Raw genomic sequence first — 22,896 nt, 5'->3', positions numbered from 1 at the left:
AAACGCGATAAAAGAAGGCCATTTTATGCTGTAAATGATCACCTAATGCAAAGTATCTTCTAATACGTACACTTGCTAAAAAATGCATTGACTCTTCAACAAAGAGGTAGCGCAGTGCATTGAAGAGAAAACTAAACTGAGCAGAATTACCGGTTGGACCACGAGATCATTAGGAACTTTAAGCAGTCAGGATGGCAACGCCACGGAAGACGTCGGTTAATAAATGAGTTTCTACTTTTAGTTAGAATTTCGAAAATAGCTGCATGTGTTTACCGTCTCATAGGGCGCCAGACCTCCAACTCAACATAACGCATAAAAGTAGCGTTGAGTTGCAAATGTAAATTAAAATAATTTGCCGCCGCGGTTTCGCTTCGCAGACGACGCAAGTTTTGGTGTTTTCACGTTGTTGATTTGCAAAGGACGGCTAAGAAATTATTGTACAAAGTTTTAAAACGCATGTGCTGGGCTACTGTTCTGCCAATTAGATCTATCGTTTTCCCACGTTCTCGTTGCCGTCGCCGTCGTGGTTTGCTTAAAGTCCCTCAGTTATCAAGCATAGAACTTGTGTGATGTTCGAGCGCAACCTCTGACCCAACAGTCCTCAAAAGGATGCCTGAAATCAGCGTTTGTTTTTAGGATTCCTTAGTTTGCTTTCACAACTCAAGTCATTGATTTTGCCTAACGCCAAAGAAAGTCCCAGGTGGCCGCTTGACAGAACAATCCCACGTACAATGAGTTAGAGACTGATCAAATTAGTAACGCTGATTTCGGGAGATAAACATGGAAAAAAATTTTACTCAATAGATTATTCTTAATTGTATTCGAGTGTTTCCGTTTCAATTGAGCGTTTAATCCAGGCGGAAGACAACACAAACAGGCCGTTGAGACTCAGTGAAAGGCGACCACGAGCGCTTAATAATTACAGTAATTAAGGGAAAAAGTTCGGGACGTTGACAACCAACACTTCAGTAAAGGTCTGAGGGTGATTGCTTAATACGATGCCGCTAAATTCAGGTTCGACTGTAGTAAGTAGAGGTGACTGGTTAGAAAAGCTGGCAAAAATTACGAATAAAAACAACGCTGCTGCATTATATTTTAGGGGCTCACTGACTGTATACAATCTTTTGTTCACTCATTGCGAGTGAATAAATAATTACCATGCAGCACGTAGTGGAGAGAGGTGGTCAGCGGATCTTCTTCTTATAGACTCAATAAGTTCAGTTACATGACATATATAGAATCGCCATTTTGTTTCAGTGGTGCAAGTTCATTCAGCAAACTTCTTGGTGATACTGAAGGAGTCCTTTGCTGTAAGAAAAGATGGTTCTTAAGGCGTTGACACGTAAAAGCGTAACAATTAGTGTTATCCTGTTCGGAGGAGTTTTTGGTGGAGCTCTTGGCCTATATATTCGGGATAATTGGGATATTAAAGCGAGGGTAAGTCTGCGATCAATTTTTCCTATTTCGTGTACAGTACAATAGATGCTTCACTTATAATATCTGGGTTAATGCATGGACTTTGAAAATTATAATCGTTGGAATAGAAGTTTTCCCTCTGCTTCCGTTGATTTCCCAGGTAACTGTCTTAATTTTCGTTTTCATTTGTTAGCTGTACCATTAATATTCTTCGTTTTCACTTGACGTCACTTCCTCTGAGGTCAGGGTTAAAAAACCGGAAGTCGGCCATGTTGGAAGATATACAAACACGCGAAAGCGTAAGCTTGGCTGCACGTGTAGTCAGTCTTGAAGCTAAAACTGGTGATTTTCTTCATTACGCCAACTCTTTGTGCTGTTTTTAATTGTGGGTATCATAATGCTCGAGACAAAGAGTGTAGTTTCCTCAGAATACCCAAAATAATAACTCATCAGGGAGAGCAAACTAGTAAACTTTCAACGGAGCGAAGACAACAGTGGATCAAAAATATCAAAGGAGACAGCAAAGATCTCACCGAAAAAAAGATTGATGGAACTCGTGTTTGCAGTGCTCATTTCGCGTCAGGTAAAACATATCTAAAGTACGAAATTTTTTGCTCAGTTTTGTGGTACTATATAGCTTCACAACATTTGCAAATATTACCTTAGGACAGCCATCCGCACTGGAAGATACAACAAATGTAGATTGGGCTCCGACTGTAAACATGGGCCACTCCAGCATCAAAGACCCAACAAAAGGCTTTCATCGAGAAAAACGAGCTAAAACAAGAGCCCAGAACATGTAAATAAACCTTCAAAAGCTGCGCGCCGTGCCTCCGAAGCCTCGACGTCGACTGACCTTCCAAAGATTCATCTTCCACCACTGCCGAATCAGAGTTTACTCTCGTAGAATCGAACTCGATGTCCAGCGACTTAAATCAACCGACTTTCGAACATCTTTCAAGTCAAAATAATCCAGACACAGCTAAAAGATACATTAAGAACTATCATGGGACCGTGTGACAACAACTAAGCGCGAGCGTGAAAACAGCGCGAGTGAAATTGACATTGCACAGAAATAGCAACAACTGTTTTTGTTTGAAGTCAACCCAATTCCCAGTTTCTATTGTTTTCTTGGCAAAAAATCTCACGCATGTTTCCAACCTTGTTTGTAAACATGTTATTTCGACAAAGCGAAATGCCTTACAACAATTCTATGAATTTTTGTTGACATTGACGCGGACAAAGTTGAACTTGCCTTTACAAGACTCAGCCTACAGGTTCAACATTTCTGTACCAACTGCTCATAGAATATTCGATAGGTGGATTGTGCGGAGGAAATATATTATGCTGCAAAGCACTCTACCCATCGACCTTGTGAAAGCAAAGTCCGGAGAATCATTATCCCCCATTGACAAGATTGCTAGAGTATCCTGGGCCTTGACAAATCTATCTGAGTCGGTGGTACCATTCAATTAGAGCTGTAAATTATTGTTCAGTTGTGCATAGCAATCTTATGAATACACCTCATTGCAAAACGTTTTCATTTTCATAGAGCATTTAGAGATCTACTGAAATGGGAATGAAAACCATTCTAGCACTAATGGGTTAAGCTTCATCACTCATTAAGTATGCAAGAATATCACCAAAGACTAAAATGTGAAAACTTATGTCACTACTGTACAATAAACTGTTGAATTTTACAATTGATTTTCAATGAATGCATGGTTTAAGAAAAAATATATCATGCTATCATTGATACAAATGCAAGGCTAAGCATTTGCTATTAACCTGCATGAGAAGGAATTGACTTATTACTTTTTCTAATTGGAAAAAAAAAATGGGTATTTGGTGGCAGCATTAAAACCTAGGTTTGTATATAAAACATCTTTAAACTGTACACTTGACCTACAATAGATCTTTTAAAGATTTTATCCTCTTACTCCAAATGCAAAACAGAAGTATATTATTTCAAGTTAAACAACATAAGCTGGAATATTTGTTTGCCAAAGCTCAAATTATAGTAATACTGTCGTAAACTTGACTCGACTTTTCCTCCTGTTTTCTTGATATTAAGAGTGTTTACCCACCCCGAGACGAAAAAGTTGTAAGCTTCCATGGCTTTGTAGGATTTCATTTATAACATGGTTGTCCAAGACGTTTGAACCACCAAAATAGTTCACGATATCCGGGTACTGAACGGCGGGAAGCAAGCTTAAATCTTCTGAAAAATGCTCTTTTTCAACTTATATGTATCAAAACCATACAGTAGAGCTTTATAACGATAGCGAGCCTTCGTAATATCATCTAAAGTTAACCAATAGTCGTCAAATACAATATCAATGTGAGAAGAACTAATCATGTCCGCCATTATGAAAGCTTTGTATATCTTCCAACATGGCCGCCAGAAGTGATTCCTCCAATTTTGATCACGTGATTGAAAACGAAGAATTATGTTAGTGTTTTATGGTAAATTGTGGCTTTCTTTATTTTTATTTATTTAACTTCACCGACAGGCAGGGACACCGCGACAGCTAGCGCCAAGCGAGCCCAGTAAACCCACCCATCCCACCCCAGGGGAGGACATCCACCACACAGTAATCTCTTGCGTGGGAAATTAACGTCTCCTACCCCTAACCCTGCAGGAGACGGGACCTCCATTTATTCGTCCCTATCCGAGAAGACTAGAATATCTAACCATTTCTTTGATGTTATAGAAAGGTAGCATATTCTTCTCAATTATTTTAGACCCTGAGTGTTGGTCCGGCTGGGGCTCAAACCCTCAACCTCCCGTACAACAGTCCAGCGCTCTATCCATTGAGCTAACCGGGAGGCAGTTAATTCACTAGAGTTTCTAACTACATAAAGTGTATAGTACTGCTCAAAGTAGGTTGACATTCTTGACTTGAATCAAGACCCTTGATTTTCGAAACTATAAAAAATCAAGGATCGATAATCAAGGCTTGTGTATTGATTATCTAGGATAACTGCAGTATGCATACCACCATACCACCATACTGTTCTCTGTGCACTTCCCAAGGTGCTGACATGGAGAATTTATGGAAAAATCAAACACTTCTCTAGGTTGTGGTCATTCCTTCATTCTTGTGACCTTTATGAGTTATTCAAGGATGTTATTGAAAGTAAAAATTAGATGCCAGTCTTTCTAAAGTGTCAAAGAGTTAAAGTGATAACTTTCCTAAAAATGAAGTTTGTGTAGTTTGGCTATCACATACATGTACTCAAAACAACAATGCCTTCAACTGGTACTTTTTTTTACTCACTACATATTTACTTAGGCTGAAGCCATGTGCATTGGCAACTGAAGGTCCTGTTTCATGCAGCACCATCACAATTTTTTGTCATTCTTATTTTGAAACCTACCTTACCACTGGCAATAACATCTCTCTTTAACCCTTTTAATTGTAACTCCCAAGATCTGATCTCATAACTAATTTATTATAAATTAGTTACGAGAATTTGGTGTTTGATCAAGATAATGACTTCTAACAAGATGGTAAGTTTTGGTATTCTCATTCCTTTTTTTGTGGATTATGTATGGAAATTATAGGGGAGAAGTAACCTGTGAATCACTTATGGGAGTTACATGTACATGCATGTACATGGTTTAAGACCCAGCACAGAAGGATGTGTCCTGAGTGTCCACTACAAAATCAATTAACTGTGTTTCTGAAATTTATTGATCAATTTGAGAGAGGAGGACATTAACCCACAAGTAATAGAAAAGGATTGACTAAGCTACTTCAGATAACATACTCCAAATATATACCTCTTGGCATCAAGGAACCTCGTAGAAACCTCTTATCTCACTGAAAATGTGTGAGTGACAAATTTCAATGATGCAATCGTCCACTTTTACTGATGATTACCCATTCATAGCCTTCAACTCACTTTGTCAAATTGTAACTATCTATCTTAATATTCAGCTTGATAACCTAATGCTGCTAAGGCAAGATGGTAAAGGCTTGCATTTGACAAGGTGAATTCAGAGGAGTAACTTAGTACCTCGTAGTGGACAGAGATGATCTGACCACATGTGCATATTCATCATTGTTACTCTACTGTAGAATTTCAGCTTGAATAGCACTGCATTTTTAACCAATAACTGTGAATTTGATGAGTTTGTTTCTAAAACAGCCTAATAATTTTTATATGATTACCAAACAACTCTTCCTTTAATTCCTGCACGGTGAGTTATACTTGTTGTTACTGTGGCACTTGAATTTCCTGTAGTGAATGACCCTTTACCATTGGAAACTACATACTGGTAGTTTACAACTGTAGTGAGTGTGACCATTACCTCATCAAAGTTTTTAAGAGCCAAGGGAAAGAGAAGATGGGAGATGAGAGAGTATACTCCATATTTCTTTAAAATGCTCATATATGTAGCATGTCCTTATTGACCATGATTATTCCAACCCATTGATGTGATTTGTAAGCCATTAATTACTATGAAGGTGTCTTCAAAATGGTTTTAAAAGTAGAATTTTCCTATTTAACAGATAAAATTCATTTAACTAAATCATGCACATGAAGAGTGATGATTATTGGACTTGCAGTATATACAGGGGTCTACATGTATTTAGTGTTGGAACTTCAGTGTAAAGGAGTACTCTACTAAGCATTCATATCACAACAAAGGAATGTTTGTCATTGTCAGGGACTTTGAGGATATCACGTGTCCAATTATCACAGGACATTTTATCTTCAGAAAGCTCTGCTGCTCAAATCCTTTTTCAAAATGCTCCAATTCCACCCACAGCATCCATGTGTAATTTAATTTGATTAACTGAATTTGATTAATTGTACCATATGAGAACAGAAAAATGACACTGGTAAAGACCATTTTACCTTATTTCTAGTCATTTGGTTTTTTAAAACCAAATGAAAAACATTTATGTTACCCATTTTAAGAGTTAAAACTCCTAAAGTGGGCAACAGAAATGTTTTTTAGTTCTTGAGTTATCAGAAGTCAACTATATTGTATTGGGGTAAATACATGATTGTTCATGAAAACCATTCTAAATGTTTTACTTAAATGTATATTTCTTTCTCACATGTAGTTACAACACTACAACATTGCCACAGGGATTGTATGGCTTCGCTTTTATAGCCTATAAAATGTGACTGCTTAACCGTTGACACCTTAACATCAATATCTATGGTCTCTATCTCTACTGCTCTCTGAAATGTACAATTTCCGGTAAAATTGAAGAACCACTCCCAAAAATATCTGTCAGCCGACTGTTGGCGAACGAAACACAGAAGGCACAACGAAAACACAACAGAAACACAATGAAAATATGGGCTCGTGCAATTTTGTGAGTCTTTGAAAAAATTTACTCGTATTGCTAAATCTAAGTAACTAAACTCTTCCAATTTCAGCAGAACAAAATGTGTCAGTCAGATACCACATACACATCAAGTTCACATAAATGATGATCAATAATGCCTCACACTCGAAATTTACCTCTATCGTGTGGTGTTTGTCAAAATTCATTTTTAGGTAATTGCGAAAGTTCAAACTTACAAAGATGACAGTCTATTTACTTGTGTCTGAATTTGTTTTCATTGTGTTTTCTGTGTTTCGTTCACCAACAGTCGGCCGACAGTCAGCCGAAAGATATTTTGGGGAGCTGTTCTTCAATTTTACCCAATTTCCTAAGGTGGCTACAAGGAGAAATTGTTGAACAATGAAGGGTTTCTTGAGTTTGCAATCATTTCCTTTTTCTTTTGACCTTCTTTGATGTTTGATTGAGGGGTGGTACTGTTGGGAAAAGTTCTATTGATTTCTCATCACTCTTAGGGTTTAAGGGTTAACACATGTTTTGCAATCGTTGGCATTATAGGAAGCCCGTGCCGCTGAGCTTGAACAACTAGTTAAAGAGAAAGAAGCAATTGTGAAAAGACTGAAAGAGAGTATTGAAGGAAGGAAATAACCAGAAGGAAGTCAGGGAATGAAACTGTCTTGTTGAAACATCATACAAAAGTTGAATTGTATCCATGTAAATTTACACTCTATTGGTTCTTGACTCAGAGTCGAGTTGTAAAGGAGTGCTCTGGATAATGAAGTTTGTATCATTAAATTTAAAGAAGCTTACAACTTTTGAACTATTTTGAAATTCTTTGGCTCTTGAATTTGTGATATGACTTTCGAGGTACTAATGCAGGGATGTTGGGGATATATTGTGCATTTCTTTTAAATAGTGTGAAAGAGCTCTTTTTGGTGAAATAAATTTAAATGAAATAATTATGTACATGTATGCACATTAATTTACCAGTCATAGACTTCCATCCATTAATTCAATTTAGATATATCTGATATGCAGACACAGGTATAGATACTGTAGTATTTACCATTTTGGACTCTGCATTGAAAGGTGTGGGTTTGTCCTCAGGCAAGGTCTTTCTGTTGAGTTCTTGGGAAAGAGAATTACCTCTTACATTTCTTCTCCCCAACCAGGAGTGGGACCCCCACTTGAGGAGAGTAAGGCTATGCACAGATCACTTTGGTGGTTCAACAACACATCCCCCCTCTCTACAGGGGCACTTGACCATTGTCTATGACAGGGGTTAGTATTTGAGTATTTAAGGATTTGTACAAAGTACTGGAGCAGAAACAATAGGACACAGGTCCCCTACGAGGTTTAAGCTCCAACAAACCTACCCAACCCACCCCAGGGGAGGACATCCATCACACAGTAATCTCTCATGCGTGTCTCCTGCCCCTAACCCTGCAGGAGATGGGACCTTCATTTATTCGTCCCTATCCGAGAAGACTAGAGTATCTAAACCATTTCTTGCTATTATAGAAAGGCAGCATATTCTTGTCAATTATTTTAAGACCTTGAGTGTTGGTCCAGCCTGGGCTTGAACTCTCGACCTCCCGTACAACAGTCCAGTGCTCTATCCATTGAGCTAACCGGGGTTGGGAAATTTTATCTGGAAGTGTCAAGTCTTTCCTGCAGCATCAAAGTGTGGCTGTACCAGTGAATTGTATATGTTAGGTAGAATCTCAAAAGGGAGAAAATACCTTAATTGCACTTATGCCAAAAGCAATCTTCCTGGAGATGTATTGTTAATATGACACTCCCAAGAAAGATGTCCATTGATGTGAACTCCTGGGGATTTTGAAGTCAACACTTGTTCAATTGGAAACTGGTTGATTTCAATGATGGGATTCCTTTCTAGTGTTGACAGTCTTTGCCTAGACCCAATCAATATAAATTCTGTCTTACCGGTAGTCGTGTTTAGTGTAAGTTTGTATGCTGCAAGCCATATATGAATTCTATCTAAATCTAAGTTAACACAATGCTCTATTTCTTTGACATAGACATAGCTTGCATAAGTGATAGTAGTGTCCTTAGCATACATTCCAGGTTGTGAATGCATGAGGCAATTGGGAAGGTCGTTTATATAATAGTATAAACAAAAGAGGCCCCAAAATCGTTCCCTGTGGGACACCACAGGGTAAAACTTTGTGATGACCACAATCTGTTATCATGTGTGTTTTTGTATTTAACTGAGAATGTTCTCTTCGACATTTTCTCAGGATTTTCCTTGTGTAAGCGCATACAGGTTGCTCAACCCCTGACCATAGTATATTAACCACCATTTATGTATAACAATGATAAACAATTATCAGTAGAAGTATTTCATGATCTGTTGGTGGACTGAAACCAGATCCATGGATTTGCAAAAACACTTATAAATCACAGCCATTTGCAGTGGGCAATAGCTGATTCCATTAATTGAAATAATGTTTAGATTTAGCCTAAAAACAGAGTTTCATTTAGTTCATTTTGCAGCCCTTCACTATAAGAAATTCTCACTGGCTGTTGAGGAGATGATGGGAATTAAGGACTAGTCATAACTTATTATGGAGAGGTTGGGAGTCAAGGGATTTTAAGCAATAAGAGGGCAGGATTTTCTTTCTTTATTAGGAGGTCATCTTTTTATAGGTTCAGGTGTAGGAGCCAATCAGATTGCAAGAATTACAATGTTTTCCAAATGGATGTAATAAACAGCAAAACACAAACAGTATTAAAATCTATTAAGTAGGCAGAGACAAGTATGTCTTGCTAATTAAGGGGAATGGGAAAATATATTGATAATAATATTATCATAATATTTTGAGGAACTAATCATCCCTTTGAATGTTATAAAGGGGGGTGAGTTTACCGTTGCTAAAGTTTTCTGCTCTGAGGAAGGGCTAACGCTCGAAACGTCAGCTTTTAAACCTTTTACTTTATCGACTGGGTTGATAAAGCTAAATTGCCTTCGAGTATTAGATCATATTATGTTTATTTGACCTTTTTAACACCGCTGAAACTATCTGAATATGAGCGAGTTACGACATTTGTCAATTACTCTTCCATCAAAGTCGACTTAGAGGCACCGCCCTTGTGCAAATGTTCTTCTGCCCTATTAATGACGTAATATGCCATTGAAACGCGGTGTCCAATCACAGGTTACTTTCCGGTGCTCCCGCATAAACATTTGGAAGCCTCGACTGCATTCTAGGAACACTCAAGCTGTCTCGCGGGCGTGCACCGTCTTTCACGTCCATGTTCCTACGATTGTCTATGTTATTAAACGTTTTGTTCTCCAGTCCGTGGTCTGAGAATGGCCTTCGGTAAACTTGTGTCGTCACCGCTGGTAAGTCCATCTGCTCTTTTACGCTCGCCATAGACTAGAGATGGAAAAAAATTGCATTTTTAGGTGTATGTCAAATAAACTTTGTGAGTGCAAAGGGGGTCTTACCATAAGTTAATACGCTTACGGACTCACGATAGAACATCAAAAGCACGACCACGATTGTTTCACTGTCAACTAAGAGTGAGCTACTTTTGAAAGAAAAAAATTAACGTTTAGAAATGAAACGTAAGATTACGAAGAAGGACTTCATTGTTGATTTCTGACTATCGTGAAAATCTTACATCAGGGAATTCTTCATACACTTGCCATGAAAAGGTGTTCATTAAAATCGACTGCAGCAGAGCGAATTAAAGCCTTAGAATGTGTGTTTTAGCGTGAAACAAACCAGTTAATGTGAAAGTTAATGTTGCTGCACAGCTCCATTTGGCAGTACTTGCTTCAGGTGTCACAAAATGTAGACAGTGAAATGTTGATCGATTTTCTTAAGTCAGATTTTCGATTTTTGGCCGGCTCCTGGAGTATCCATATAGTACCAGGGCATGGGTAGAAAATATTGCTCAATCAGAGCTGATCTAGGAATTCTGGGAGCTTTGCGTTTGGGCTCCGGGGTGTGTTTGGTCTCGTGAGACACGAATTCAACTAAACATGCCAACATTTACCGATGCACTCACCGTGCTTTTGTTGACTTCCCGCCTCAGGTTTTTACACCTCCTCTCGACCATGAGGCACATAATGGACACCACGATCCCTCCTGCCAGGACAATGAACACGCCCGCCATATGATCCAATGAGATACTCATAGGTGTGCTGCTAACTTTGACTGTGGAGTCTGTGCACTCACTGCGACGATCCCACCACTTCTTTTTTAGTTTGTCGACCACACCTTCCTCACGGAGCTTTGAAACAAGCGACGACACTTAAAACAACCAAATTTTCCTATTTTTTCTTGAGTCGTTTTTTTCCTTCTCTTTCCCTTTTCTTTAATAGGGTGCAGAAGCCATAAATTACTAGGAATCGTTATCATGCAACTTTGTTCTCCTTTGTTTCTTTTCGTTCCTTTTCTTTTCTTGACTTTTCTTTCTTTGTTTTTCTCGCTTTCTCTCTCTTTCATGCAACCTTCTTTTCCCTCGTTTCTTTTCTTTCCTTTCGTTTTCTCAAGTTTTCATTTCTCTCATTTTCCTTTTCTCTCTTTTTTCCTTTTTTCTTTCCTATTCTCAATTTTTCTTTTCTCTCTCTTTTCCGTTTTTTCTTTCCTTCTCTCATATGTAGCCTTGACCCATATATCGTACTTTCATATGTGATTAACATGGTCCTTCTCCGTACAGTATCATTACTGTTGTGGGACGAGTTGAACTCATCAACCGGACCGCGCTATACCTTGATATAACATCAAATTCTTTTAACCAATATGCAAAGAAGACTATATTAGTTAAAAGGGAGAACTGATTGCTAAGTGGGTCTTTGTGGCTTAAGGATATTTAAAAACTCGCCAAAAATTACCTGAAGAATGGCGACTGAAAATTGGTTCGTCAGTTCAGAGTTCCTTTGAAGTGCAATACCATAACTTTTGGCCTCCAGTAAATTCTCCAGCATCATAGTGTTACATGGTTCCTTGCTGTTATAGTAGTCCAGATAGGGTCCGTCTGTCAGATAGGCAAAGCCACCCTCCCTCACTTTTTGAACTCCCTCCTTTGTGGAATTGACAAATGTGTCTTCACTTTTCATTCTTATGAACATCTTTTGATAAATCTCCACCTCGGACTGACTGAAGAATGTGTACAAAGATCCTCCATTTAGCACACCATAGTCAATCTCCTTCTGATTAGCCAGGTCTGACAGAGAGTTAATGCTTCTTTTCGTGTTTTTGGCTGGAAATAAGGTCGACAATTTTAACATTTAAGGCAAGATCGTAACTGATTACTGACCGGAGTGGTTCATTCCCCTGTTAAAAATAGTTTACGATGTTTTTCTCAAAAAAAGCGGTGTCAAGTATTTCCAGCGGAATACAAGTGCTACACCTTAAAATATGGAGGTGTTCAAGGTAAGTAGTTCACTGTCGCGAGTGAATGGCTCAGAAGAAAAGATCTCCGACGTGCACGTTTTTAAGCTTGGTCAATGTGTCATGCACGGTTGCCGCTTTTGTTTTTTCTGACCAAAAAAATTGGGTGAGGCTCTTGAACACAATCTTTTCACAAAAGTTTAAATGCCTAGGGAGTTGCGTGAAGGGGTAGATGTCGAAATTTCGAAGTAATCAATGCATAACCATTTGACAGTTTACTGTATATAGTGCTTTTCGATTGAGGGTCATAAAACCAAAACCATAATAATTACAACGGCCAATCGGAAGAAAGAGAGAGAGAAAAGCCAATGAAGACTTAAAAAAAAAAAAAAAACGCGGAAAAACTCGGGTGACCAAGTCGTGATTGGTGTTAGTTTTGCATCTGATTGGTTGAGAAAGAGGCGCGAGTTTCTGGACCAGTCACAGAGCGAAGAAAAGCAAAACCAATGCAATCCTGGATTACTTTCGACACTCGATATAAAATTTCCCCCGAGAAGGAACTGATGACCATTTACGTCCTTTTCTACCATTTTGAAAGTTTGTGCCAACAGATGCAAAATAATCTGAATCTAAGACGAGAAGATAAGCTATTACTTAAGGATTTTCGCTTGACTTGAAGAACAACAACAGTCGAGGGTGGCCGAAAAGTTAAATTGAGACTGGATTTGCATACGATCTGGGCGGAATAAATTCACAACAAGACGGTATATTCTGGGGCATAGACCGTCTCGGAAGCTGCTTCTAAATTGTTTAGTACCTGTAAAGTAGGCGGCCAAGTTTGCAGTGTAAGTAGATATGAGAATCAGTGTGAAAAACCAGAATGCACCAGCCAGCATCCTCCCTGAGCCAGACCTTGGTGTATTATCAGCACCTTGCTGCAAAATGGAGCCAGCGGCAAACCACAGACTGTTGGAAAAATTAAGTTCGTCACCGTCTCCTTCGCCAGATCCTACCGCCATCGCTCGGTATCCATTGGGGCTTAGGTAATCCAAACAGAACACGAGGAACGTGATGCCTATCACCTAGTAATGAGATGAAATCACCAGAAAATGTCTGAAACGAATCGAAATAGCAGGAAAAACAGTGTTCTGTCTTTGATCTTTGACTAATCATTACTTCCGACTCTTATCAGTTCATGATGCAAAGGTTGTACTAAGTTTCCTTTAGAACTTTTTGTCAAAAATGAGAAACCCGCCCTATTATTTCTCACTTTATATACAACCCTCTACGCCCTAACATCAGTATGCATATTCTTCATTCTGTTGTGTGCAAATTTCCTAAGGCGTTGATAAGGAGAATTTGTTTAACAATCAAAAGCTTCTCCGCTTTAGACGCTGATCATTTCCTTTACTCTCCTGACCTTAATATTTGATTCAGCGGAACGATATTGAAAGGAGAAATTAGATGCTAGTCCCAGTCCTATAATCATGAGTCAAAGGGGATGAACATACACTCAAAAGAAAACATTAGATGCTAGTCCCAGTCCTATAATCATGAGTCAAAGGGGATGAGCATACACTCAAAAGAAAACATTAGATGCTAGTCCCAGTCCTATAATCATGAGTCAAAGGGGATGAGCATACACTCAAAAGAAAGCATTAGATACTACTCCCAATCCTATAATCATGAGTCAAAGGGGATGAGCATACACTGAAAAGAAAGCATTAGATACTAGTCCTAATCCTATAATCATGAGTCAAAGGGGATGAGCATACACTCAAAAGAAAGCATTAGATGCTAGTCCCAGTCCTATAATCATGAGTCAAAGGGGATGAGCATACACTGAAAAGAAAGCATTAGATACTACTCCCAATCCTATAATCATGAGTCAAAGGGGATGAGCATACACTCAAAAGAAAGCATTAGATGCTAGTCCCAGTCCTATAATCATGAGTCAAAGGGGATGAGCATACACTCAAAAGAAAGCAATTTTTTTCAGTACTTCCTGTGTATTAAAAAAGCTAACATTTTACGAAAGTGAGTTGGCTCAGAGCCCCACTATACCAAACTTTTAGGACATTTAAAAAAAGGTGCCCACTATGAGAAGGTTTCCTAGTGTATCCTCTTCATTTTCAATCAGTTAAAAAAAATGATACGCAGGCTCCAACTGAACTCAGCGAAAAAATACTCACGACGGCCAAAGTAGAAAGCCAAACATCCCTCTCAAACGGTTGTAAGAATACAAACAGGTTCACTTGTTCTTTTTCCTTCTGCATTAACAGACTGACTTTGAAATCCATGAAGGGCTTACTGAAGTCAACAACTAACTCTCGTACAGCAGAGATAGTAATCGCACCTATAGCCACGTGTGCTCTCTGAAAACCAAAAAGAATCTTCGTTTGAATTAAGGAGAAATTTACTGTCGTTCATCAAATTGTACGTAAAAATTTCTTTTCCTTGGAAAAAGAAGGAAACTGTACATTAATTTGCGAATATCTTAAAACTTATACTAGCGGATAAACAAGCAAATATTTAATTTACGAGACAGAACGGCTCTTCGTCTCCCTTGGGAAAAATACTTCATTGCATTTTTGATTAACGACAACATAAATTTCTTATTAATTTTATCAAACCTTCTCGATAATTTCTCCAATCAGTCCATTCCACTGTCCAGTTTTTGGATCTTTAGAACCCATTTTCCCATCTTTGTTAGTTATGAGTGTATATTTGAAGCCCATTTTCCTTTGAATTGCGTCAAGAAGGTCGATACTGAATCCTTCATATTTTGGCTTTCCCTCGGTCTGGTTCGCTGTCCTTATACAAAACGGTGAATCCTAAAAGGGGAGATTTTGTGTTAAGTAATAAGAATTGAGGAAATATCAACTTATAAATTGTGTTGATTAAAAATTGTTATTACTATTATACACGATTTTTGTCTGGCACCAAAAGTCTTGCAATGACAAGATCTCACACCTACTACTCAAGTGGTTGATTGTTTTTGGTGCTGTTGTTTTAGTGAAACACGTGTCAGTGTAAAATAGAATGAACTAAATCTCAGGAAATCATTGATAAAAATCACTCTCGTCTACTCCACTGTCAAGGTGGACGTTGCCATCAATGTTATCATATTATTACTGTCTTCGAATATAATTGTGATCTACTCTCACAACGGTCCAATCAATGTTCATCATTTTTTAATCTCGCGCTTACTTCTATCGTAACAATTTTCAGCACACGCCCTTCCAAGGGCTTTTTTCTGTTTTTCTTCTTTTGCACTAAACATTGCAATTCCTCCCAGAAATCGCCAGTCCAGTCAATAGAGTCCTCCAAACTGTCAAGTTGCACTGGTTTGTTAAGTGTATTTTTTCGGTTTGCGTTCCAGTGACCAACCTACTCAAACGAGTCGGAAACGTTAGTGTCAGCAGCAAGACAATATAAACTGAGATAACATATGCCTGTGACCCGCGACAATTTTTAAGTCTATTTTAAATTTCGCGCCACGTTGGGAAGTTATTCTAACTTGTATGATAATTTGGTCACCGATCTCGATATCAGTCATATGTAACATCGGTTTCTCCATAACCACTAACCAATCAGCTGTTTCTCTAAACATAGTCGCACCGCACGAACGTGCACTAAATTAGATTTTAAAAATATATCAGTGGAATAGGGGTATGTATGGGGGAATAAGTTCACTCAGTTTATGCTCCCTCATAGCAGTTGAATAACTTTAAATTATTGATTATGATTGCCAGCTGATTAGGGAAACTTTCAACAGAGTTTCGAATGTACCTCGTGTTTACATAGTTAGTGTTCCATTTTGCTCAGTGATTAATCTGGAAAAATTTCATCACCATCTCATGTTACATGACGCAACTCGCGCACGTTTCACGGGCTCCAGACAGTTTTCTTATGTTTTTCAGTTTTATTGCAGGTTGTTATTATACGTTTGGTTTTGGACTTATAACCTCCACCATCGAACTGTGTATTTACCCAAAATTAATGAGTGAGACCAGTGACTATGTCGAAGAAACTAGAGGAAAGGGTGAAAGGAACTTACGTTGACCAACAACGTTCCACCGCTGTCACCTTCCTGTGCCTGGACATTTATTATATCCAACCTCTCCACGAGTCTGCTTCTTGTCTTATTATCGAAATCCACTAACCCTGTGACTCCCTTCAACTTTACCTGAAAATGCATGATGGCAGTTAATATTCTATATTATTATATGGCTGTGTCTCACAAGGATTGGGAACTACCGAATTCACGAATTTGATTGGCTGGAATCAATATTGAAAGCGGTCTAGATTTTCCCATCTAGACCGGTCTAGAAAAAAAAGGTACAAAGAATATAAAAAATTGGCATATAAGACACAGTCATATAATAAACATCTTATTAACCGAGTTAGGTCGGTCTGTATGGGAGAATCTTGACCTCGGTCGCTGGTACAGACCTCACTGCGTTCGGTCTGTACTGGCGACCTCGGTCAAGATTCTCCCATACAGACCTCCCGCTCGGTTAATAAGAACTAAGAACCTGATCTCACACGCAAGCGAGATCTAACGTTGGACATTACGCATCTAGCCCTTTAACCCTCAGGGATGATAAGCAAATTATTTTGGTTCTCCCAACGGTATTATCCCTGAATCACGCATTAAGGCCTGAGAATAAAGGAAATTATCGCGAACTCAAGAAGCTCTTGATTGTTTGACAAATTCTCCTTGTAAGTACTATAGAAATATGTAAAAAGCAGTTTGGAGAAAAATGCATACCGATGTTAGCATGAAAGAGTAAACAGGTGCGTACGGAACGTTTCTCGTTCTTTACCACTTTACGGTAGGGGTAATATCCGTCATTTGTAGAGTTTTTTTGTCTGGTCGATTAAATCTGGAACCTCGACACTTTTACGGAGGTTAACAGCAAGAATTACCATTTCCTTACCTTCTCGTTTAGATTGCTGAGCAGTTTTTTACTACTATCTTCAGTTCTATACCCAAGTGCGAAACATTCTCTCTGGTGTCTTGAGATCCCTTTCGTATCTTGCTTGAAGGCTTCTATGACTGCGTAAACTGTATCATTGACCAATGCGTACGTGATCTTAAGAAGATTAATATACATGAGAACTGAGCCCTGGTTTCAACAGTAAGTTTCGGTTCCGCGTTTAAATCAAAAGTGAGCTTTAAAAGATAACCGTTTTTGTTCTCACGTTTTCTCATCCTAATCCTTTCGTAAGTCCTGAATAGACTAACAATCTGAAAAGGTGTCTTCTATATTAGGAGCTAATGTAATTATAGTCCACATTCTTGCCAAAATTGATGAGGACCTGCTAGGTCTTTACAACCAGCCCTTCCAAATAAGCGGCTGGTTTGCGAAAGTGTTGGTGATAAGATTGTGACAATTTCCTTTCATCTAATTGCTTAAGCATTGGAGCCATTAGGCATCCAATCGAGTCAAGGTATTTACAGAAAGAAAATGTGGTGCGATGGCGAGTACAAACAGCTCTAGGTTACTACCCTGATTTCTATGCATAGGAGTAACATGATCAAACGGATGACCAAGAATTTGACTCAATTCAATTGATGCAAAGATTGTGCAGTTATTACACGGCGAGTCTCCTCCCTCCATAAAAAAGAAAATACTAATTTAACTCCATTACTTCCTGCATATTATGCATACTAAAAATAATGGATTAAAATTCATTAGTTTCAGTGTGCAGGATATGCAGGAAGCAATAAAGACAGTAGCTATTATGTTATGTCATGATTTTAAAGCTAAATTCAGTCACGTTAATTTGGTTCTTATTACTGAATTTGAGATCAACTTATTTCGATGGAAAGATTTCTTTCTGTCTTTAACAAATAATAATAATAATAATAATAATAGTAATAATAATAATAACAATGATTATTTACTAGTCTCACAAAACATTTCGTATGAATTCTTGGTTACCTCTGATATCTGGTTTATGTCGCTGTCCAGCTGAAATTTCCTCTTCAGTGTTGTAGCCCTTTGAACGTCTGTCAGGTTCACCTGGAAGCCAACGAGTCCCTTAAAACAACTTTTCGATATGTTACCTTTAAAATCCTGTAAAATAATGAGACAAACGGCAAGTTAGTGTCAAGTTAGTGTTCTGTTGGGATATATACCTCGCACAATTTACATTACATGTGCAACGATTCCTTTCTTTTTTTGGTTCGTTTGAATTGTTGTTTTTGATTATGTTTTTTGAACTAGGTTTTTTAGGACTAAGAACTTCTTTTCTAAAGGGGGCCTTATTCTCTAAGGGAAACTCAGGGGAAGGCGTTCCTTTCGGTTCCTTTTGCGTTACGAAGTATTTAAGGAAAAAGGAAAGCGACTTTTTAGACACGATGAAAAACATTTTTGGTCAAAATTGGTGTAAAAGAGGTTATAAATTATTATTTGGATCACGGGCAAAAGACTCCCCGCACAAGACTTTGTTGAGTCTCTGGTTTTCAAAGGTAGTTTATGGAAATGTTTCATACCACGCTGAAGGTAAACCATCTTGAATCTTTATTTATAGCTCCCAGACGCAGTGACTGAAACACATAAAAAGTAGGAACTCAAAAACTATTCAAATGAATTGATTACAGATGTTCAGAAGTCAGTCTAAATCTTTTCAAGTCGTAAAAAAATTTTCCTTAACATCGTGATTGGAAATCATTTTGATTATCATTTGGCTTCAGCTTATCCAATGAAAGAGTGTGGCTGAGCCAATCTGTTTAACCCTTTAGCCCTTAACAATGACCAGCATCTAATTTCTCCTAACAATATCACCCTTGAATCAAAGATTAAGGTGACGAGGATAAAGTAAATGATCACCAACTAGAAAAGCTCTTGATTGTTAAACAAACTCTCCTTGTCTGCAACTTAGGAAATGTATAGAGTACGGTATGGGTGTTAGGGTGTAAATGTTTAAAGCTCAAAGAAAACTTGCACCTATAGCTAACAACAGACATAGCCCACACCACTCTTACCATCTCAAGAATAGTGGCCAGATTTTCTGGTCTACAAATAACCAGAACGTAGTTTGCGCGCACTTTGGGAAGAACTTCAAGGGCGCGTTGTAGCTGAATGTTGTCGTTGACTTGTAATTCAGGAATAGTATCAACTTTAAACTTTTCCATTTCACGCGCTATTGAGTAAACCTGTATGGCTGCAGCAGAGTAATCGGCTGGAAAGAATTAGAAGAATTTTGATGCAATTATAATCATAATCATCATTTTGAAGAATCATAACCCTTTCTCATTAGACTGATATGGAGGAGCGAAACTAGGACCTTGAGGGAGGCTAGGTAAAAATATCTTCCATCTCTCTTTTCCCTCAGGGCTACTAAAATATTCTTAAAATACCCTGACCAGGACAGACGCGTAAGTGTTTCATAAAATACCCGGACTGAGACAGACACCTTGGATTTGCACACTTATTGGCCACTCCCCAAATGGGGCTTTAAGGCCAATACGAACAAACTGAAACATTGTAAAGAAACGGAGTTTTTAAAAACTCAAGCTGGTAGAGGCAGACTAGTTGGCAAAGTGCAGCCAAGGATTTGTATTCGGGATAACTGAGAACAAATCCAGCGAGTGGCAGGTTGGAGGGCAGATAACAAGCCCGGCCTCATGTATCACCCAGCCACACTGCTTCATGAAACATTGATAGGCTGGGTTCACACTTGGTGCTCGAGCACGGTGCCCGAGTACGATTCTTGATGAGCGCCAATGTGAATCGCACACAATTTTTTCAAGTAGCCACGCCAGAATTCGGGCCCGTGCCCGAGTCTTGACCTTGTGCTCTGGCATGGAACCGGGCACTGATATATCGAGTACCCAGTGTCTGAACACAGTACCATTTTGTGCCGGTGCATTGGCAATAATATTCGGGTACCAAGTGTGAACATAGCCATGAATATCGTGAGGCTTCAGTGTAGATTTAATTTTTTTGCAGGTAACCAGAGGGATCCAGCAAAGATAACTAAAGTTAATAACTGTCTGTAAAGGAAACAGTGCTAGAATTCGCAGTCCAGGTTAAAAAAGCGATTCTTTACCTTCAAACAGAATTGCTACTTTCTCTCTTGGAGAGCTCTCTTTACCGATACAGAAATCAAGCAGGTCCACCATCGCACGGGAATACATCTGGTAAGATGGCAGTGCGGAGTAGAAAAAATCACTTGCCAAATCCTGAAGGGCAGGCTTGAAACTCAGTAACGGAATGGTGAGCACCTCAGCAAAAGCAAAGGAGTAGTGATCACCAAATGACAAGTCGAAGATTGCTATTGCACAACTCATCTTCTTTAAGTTTTCTAAAGAGGAAAATAATTACTGCCAATATTGCCAAGGCTTCCACTCAAGACTTTTAGTAATCTTTCTATATACTTTAACATCATGATTGACAAACTGGCTCATTTGACCGCTTGATCAAGTGACTGGCTACTCATAATGTAGCTTCCTCACCAACCAAATCATCGAATTACATATATATCATTACCAATTGCACTTACCATACATCAGCAGGTCCTTTGCAGAATTTATCTCGATCGGTATCACATCGATGCATATCTCGTTTGATTTCGAGTTAAAATTTCTTTGACATGTAGACGTGTTAATGACCTCTTTTAGCATATTGGCGACAGATTTATCTCTTGGGTGGTAAACTACACCTGAGAAGCAACGAAGTAACGTTACCTTAAGTAATATTTGCATTCACTGATCAACCGTTATTTTCTGTGAGTTGGTATATTCTGTGAGCCAAGTATATCAGGCTGTATTTGCACTGGCGAATTCGCGTCATAACTTCGGTCAGAATTTGCCTTCTCTTCTCGATATAGTACCTAGCTCCGATGTAAAGGAGCAAACAGAAACTGCAAACCACAGTGGAGCTGCAGTAGCAGCAAACAGACTTTGTTAGAAATGATTTGGATATATCAACAAAGTTGAAATGGTAAATTGGCCACCGTAACGATTACAAAAGCTGACGTTTCGAGCGTTAGCCTTTCGTTCGAGCGTTAGCTCCGACGAAGGGCTAACGCTCGAAACGTCAGCTTTTGTAATCGATAGATAGATAGTTTATTATCAAAAATCATTACGGTGGCCAATTTACCATTTCAACTTTGTTGATATATTCAAATTATTTCGTTACCCCCACCGACGCAACCCCTAACAGTTTCTTTAGAAACTATCAGCCTTTATTCATTTGTTAGACTGAATGGCCTTGACTACGACTGCTGGAGCTACTTTCGGGTAAATTTCCGGGGAAATAGGTGAATGCAGGATGCATCATGGATCATTTTCAAGTTCAAGTCCAGTCCTGTTTTAGGTGCAAGTGACAATAAAGGACTTAATGCAGCCTGGATCCTTTCTTTCAACTGGCATTCCAACTACTAACGAGTTTATTCTAAAGTATATATGGAACGCAATCAAGGTAATCACAACGGAAAAATCAAATCAGGGGTAGATACAACAAGGAATGAGACCACGAAACTGACATTAAGTGCTGGAAAACAGGATTGACTAAGTCTGATTTGTTAATAATTCCTGCGCGTTTTTTCTTTTGAACCAGTCACATTTCAGGCGTATTCAAGCAAAACAAACTCAAGGGGATGAGCCGAAATTCGTTCTATCAATAAGTAATTTGATTCCGAACAAGATAATACTAATCACAGTTGTTGAAAACTCATTACCAACTTTAAAAGAATAAATGCATACAAAAACGTATTTCATGCGAAAGTATAATTTCCTCAGAAAGTAAATCATTTGATCAAAGACGTTTCAAAGGAGAACTCCTGAATTGGAAAAGTCCGTGCAAAAAATATATTCCAGTCTAAAACCTATCCTGGTATCATTTCGTTCAGAAAGAGAACTCCAACCTTTTTCAGATGACTTCAATTTTACTTTTACTTTACACCAAACTAAAGTTCTAGTACTAGTGAAAGTTCACTCGGCGAAATGTAAGTTATGAGTTAGGTGTAAAAACTTGCTTACCAATGGCTGGTTTGTCATCTCGAGTTAATTCTACTCGCTGAATAAAATCAGTCAGGACTAGGCAGACAGAACATAGGAAAGCCTGAATGGCTCTCATTGGTGAACTGAAGAGGCTTCAGGGCCTTGAACTTTATAAAGCCTTTAGAATCAGGTAAGAGATGAAAATATGCCGTTTTCCTCGACCAAATCCTCTTGATGCGGATAAGTCAAGATGTAGTGACGTTTTACAAGAACCACGCGCGATTTCTTCAACTTATGTACTGAATAATTGAATGCAAGAGTAAGCCAACAATAAATGTTTTAAAGGGGAAGAAAACAGGACCAGCATTGCCGGAAGGCAATTTATTAAGAGATACAGAAAAAAAAATCTTTCTAAATTGAGGTGTTTTTAAAATGCTTGCAGATGATGATATACTAATTATTCTGTGTTATTCTGTGTTATGTAGATATTTTGTCTAGCGGACGAGGACCAAAGTAGATGTCAACGTATACATTTCTTGTGACGTTTGTTGTTTCTTTTCATGGTTGAAAGAAAGCAGAAGATTGGTTATTATTTCATTAATTCAAGAAGTTTCCTTTCATTTCTGTATGGCCAAAGGAAGGGACGGTAATCAATAATTAAACAATTTAAAAAATTAACTAAATAACCACAAAAAAGAGCTGCTTTTCTATTGGATTTTCGCCAATTTAAGATGTCTTCATAAACAATTTTCTACAAAAAGGGACTGCGATTTGTCAGAAGCCACTGGAACGATTTCCCGTCACAATCAAACTTTCAATTCATACGTTATTTATATGATATGACACA

At 38.4% G+C, this 22,896-nt stretch overlaps 1 protein-coding gene and 2 long non-coding RNA genes across 3 annotated transcripts; 2 read left to right on the top strand and 1 right to left on the bottom strand.

The window, feature by feature from the left end:
* The first annotated feature begins 1,225 nt into the window (after nucleotides 1-1,225).
* On the top strand, nucleotides 1,226-7,545 carry LOC111330137 (uncharacterized). The gene is made up of 2 exons (XR_002694777.2): nucleotides 1,226-1,437; nucleotides 7,284-7,545. It is a non-coding gene; the product is annotated as an uncharacterized LOC111330137 (long non-coding RNA).
* On the top strand, nucleotides 1,445-3,123 carry LOC148717547 (uncharacterized). Its single transcript, XR_015994710.1, has 2 exons — nucleotides 1,445-1,999; nucleotides 2,083-3,123. It is a non-coding gene; the product is annotated as an uncharacterized LOC148717547 (long non-coding RNA).
* Nucleotides 7,546-9,428: 1,883 nt separating the features above from the next.
* Nucleotides 9,429-22,398, bottom strand: LOC111330161 (glutamate receptor 3). The gene is made up of 15 exons (XM_088743371.1): nucleotides 22,089-22,398; nucleotides 20,609-20,767; nucleotides 20,156-20,410; nucleotides 19,089-19,285; nucleotides 18,597-18,650; nucleotides 18,043-18,177; nucleotides 17,035-17,190; nucleotides 16,152-16,280; nucleotides 15,302-15,481; nucleotides 14,725-14,925; nucleotides 14,284-14,466; nucleotides 12,909-13,173; nucleotides 11,593-11,960; nucleotides 10,764-10,988; nucleotides 9,429-10,126 (listed from the first exon to the last, which is right to left on the bottom strand). The coding sequence occupies exons 1-15, from the start codon at nucleotides 22,183-22,185 to the stop codon at nucleotides 9,899-9,901; spliced, it is 2,832 nt and encodes a 943-aa protein (XP_088599497.1). The 5' UTR covers nucleotides 22,186-22,398; the 3' UTR covers nucleotides 9,429-9,898.
* Nucleotides 22,399-22,896: the final 498 nt, after the last annotated feature.

The sequence above is a fragment of the Stylophora pistillata genome, chromosome 13, assembly GCF_964205215.1.
Source record: "Stylophora pistillata chromosome 13, jaStyPist1.2, whole genome shotgun sequence".
In the NCBI taxonomy this organism is placed as follows: domain Eukaryota; kingdom Metazoa; phylum Cnidaria; class Anthozoa; order Scleractinia; family Pocilloporidae; genus Stylophora; species Stylophora pistillata.
This window is presented reverse-complemented; position numbering and strand designations above follow the sequence as displayed.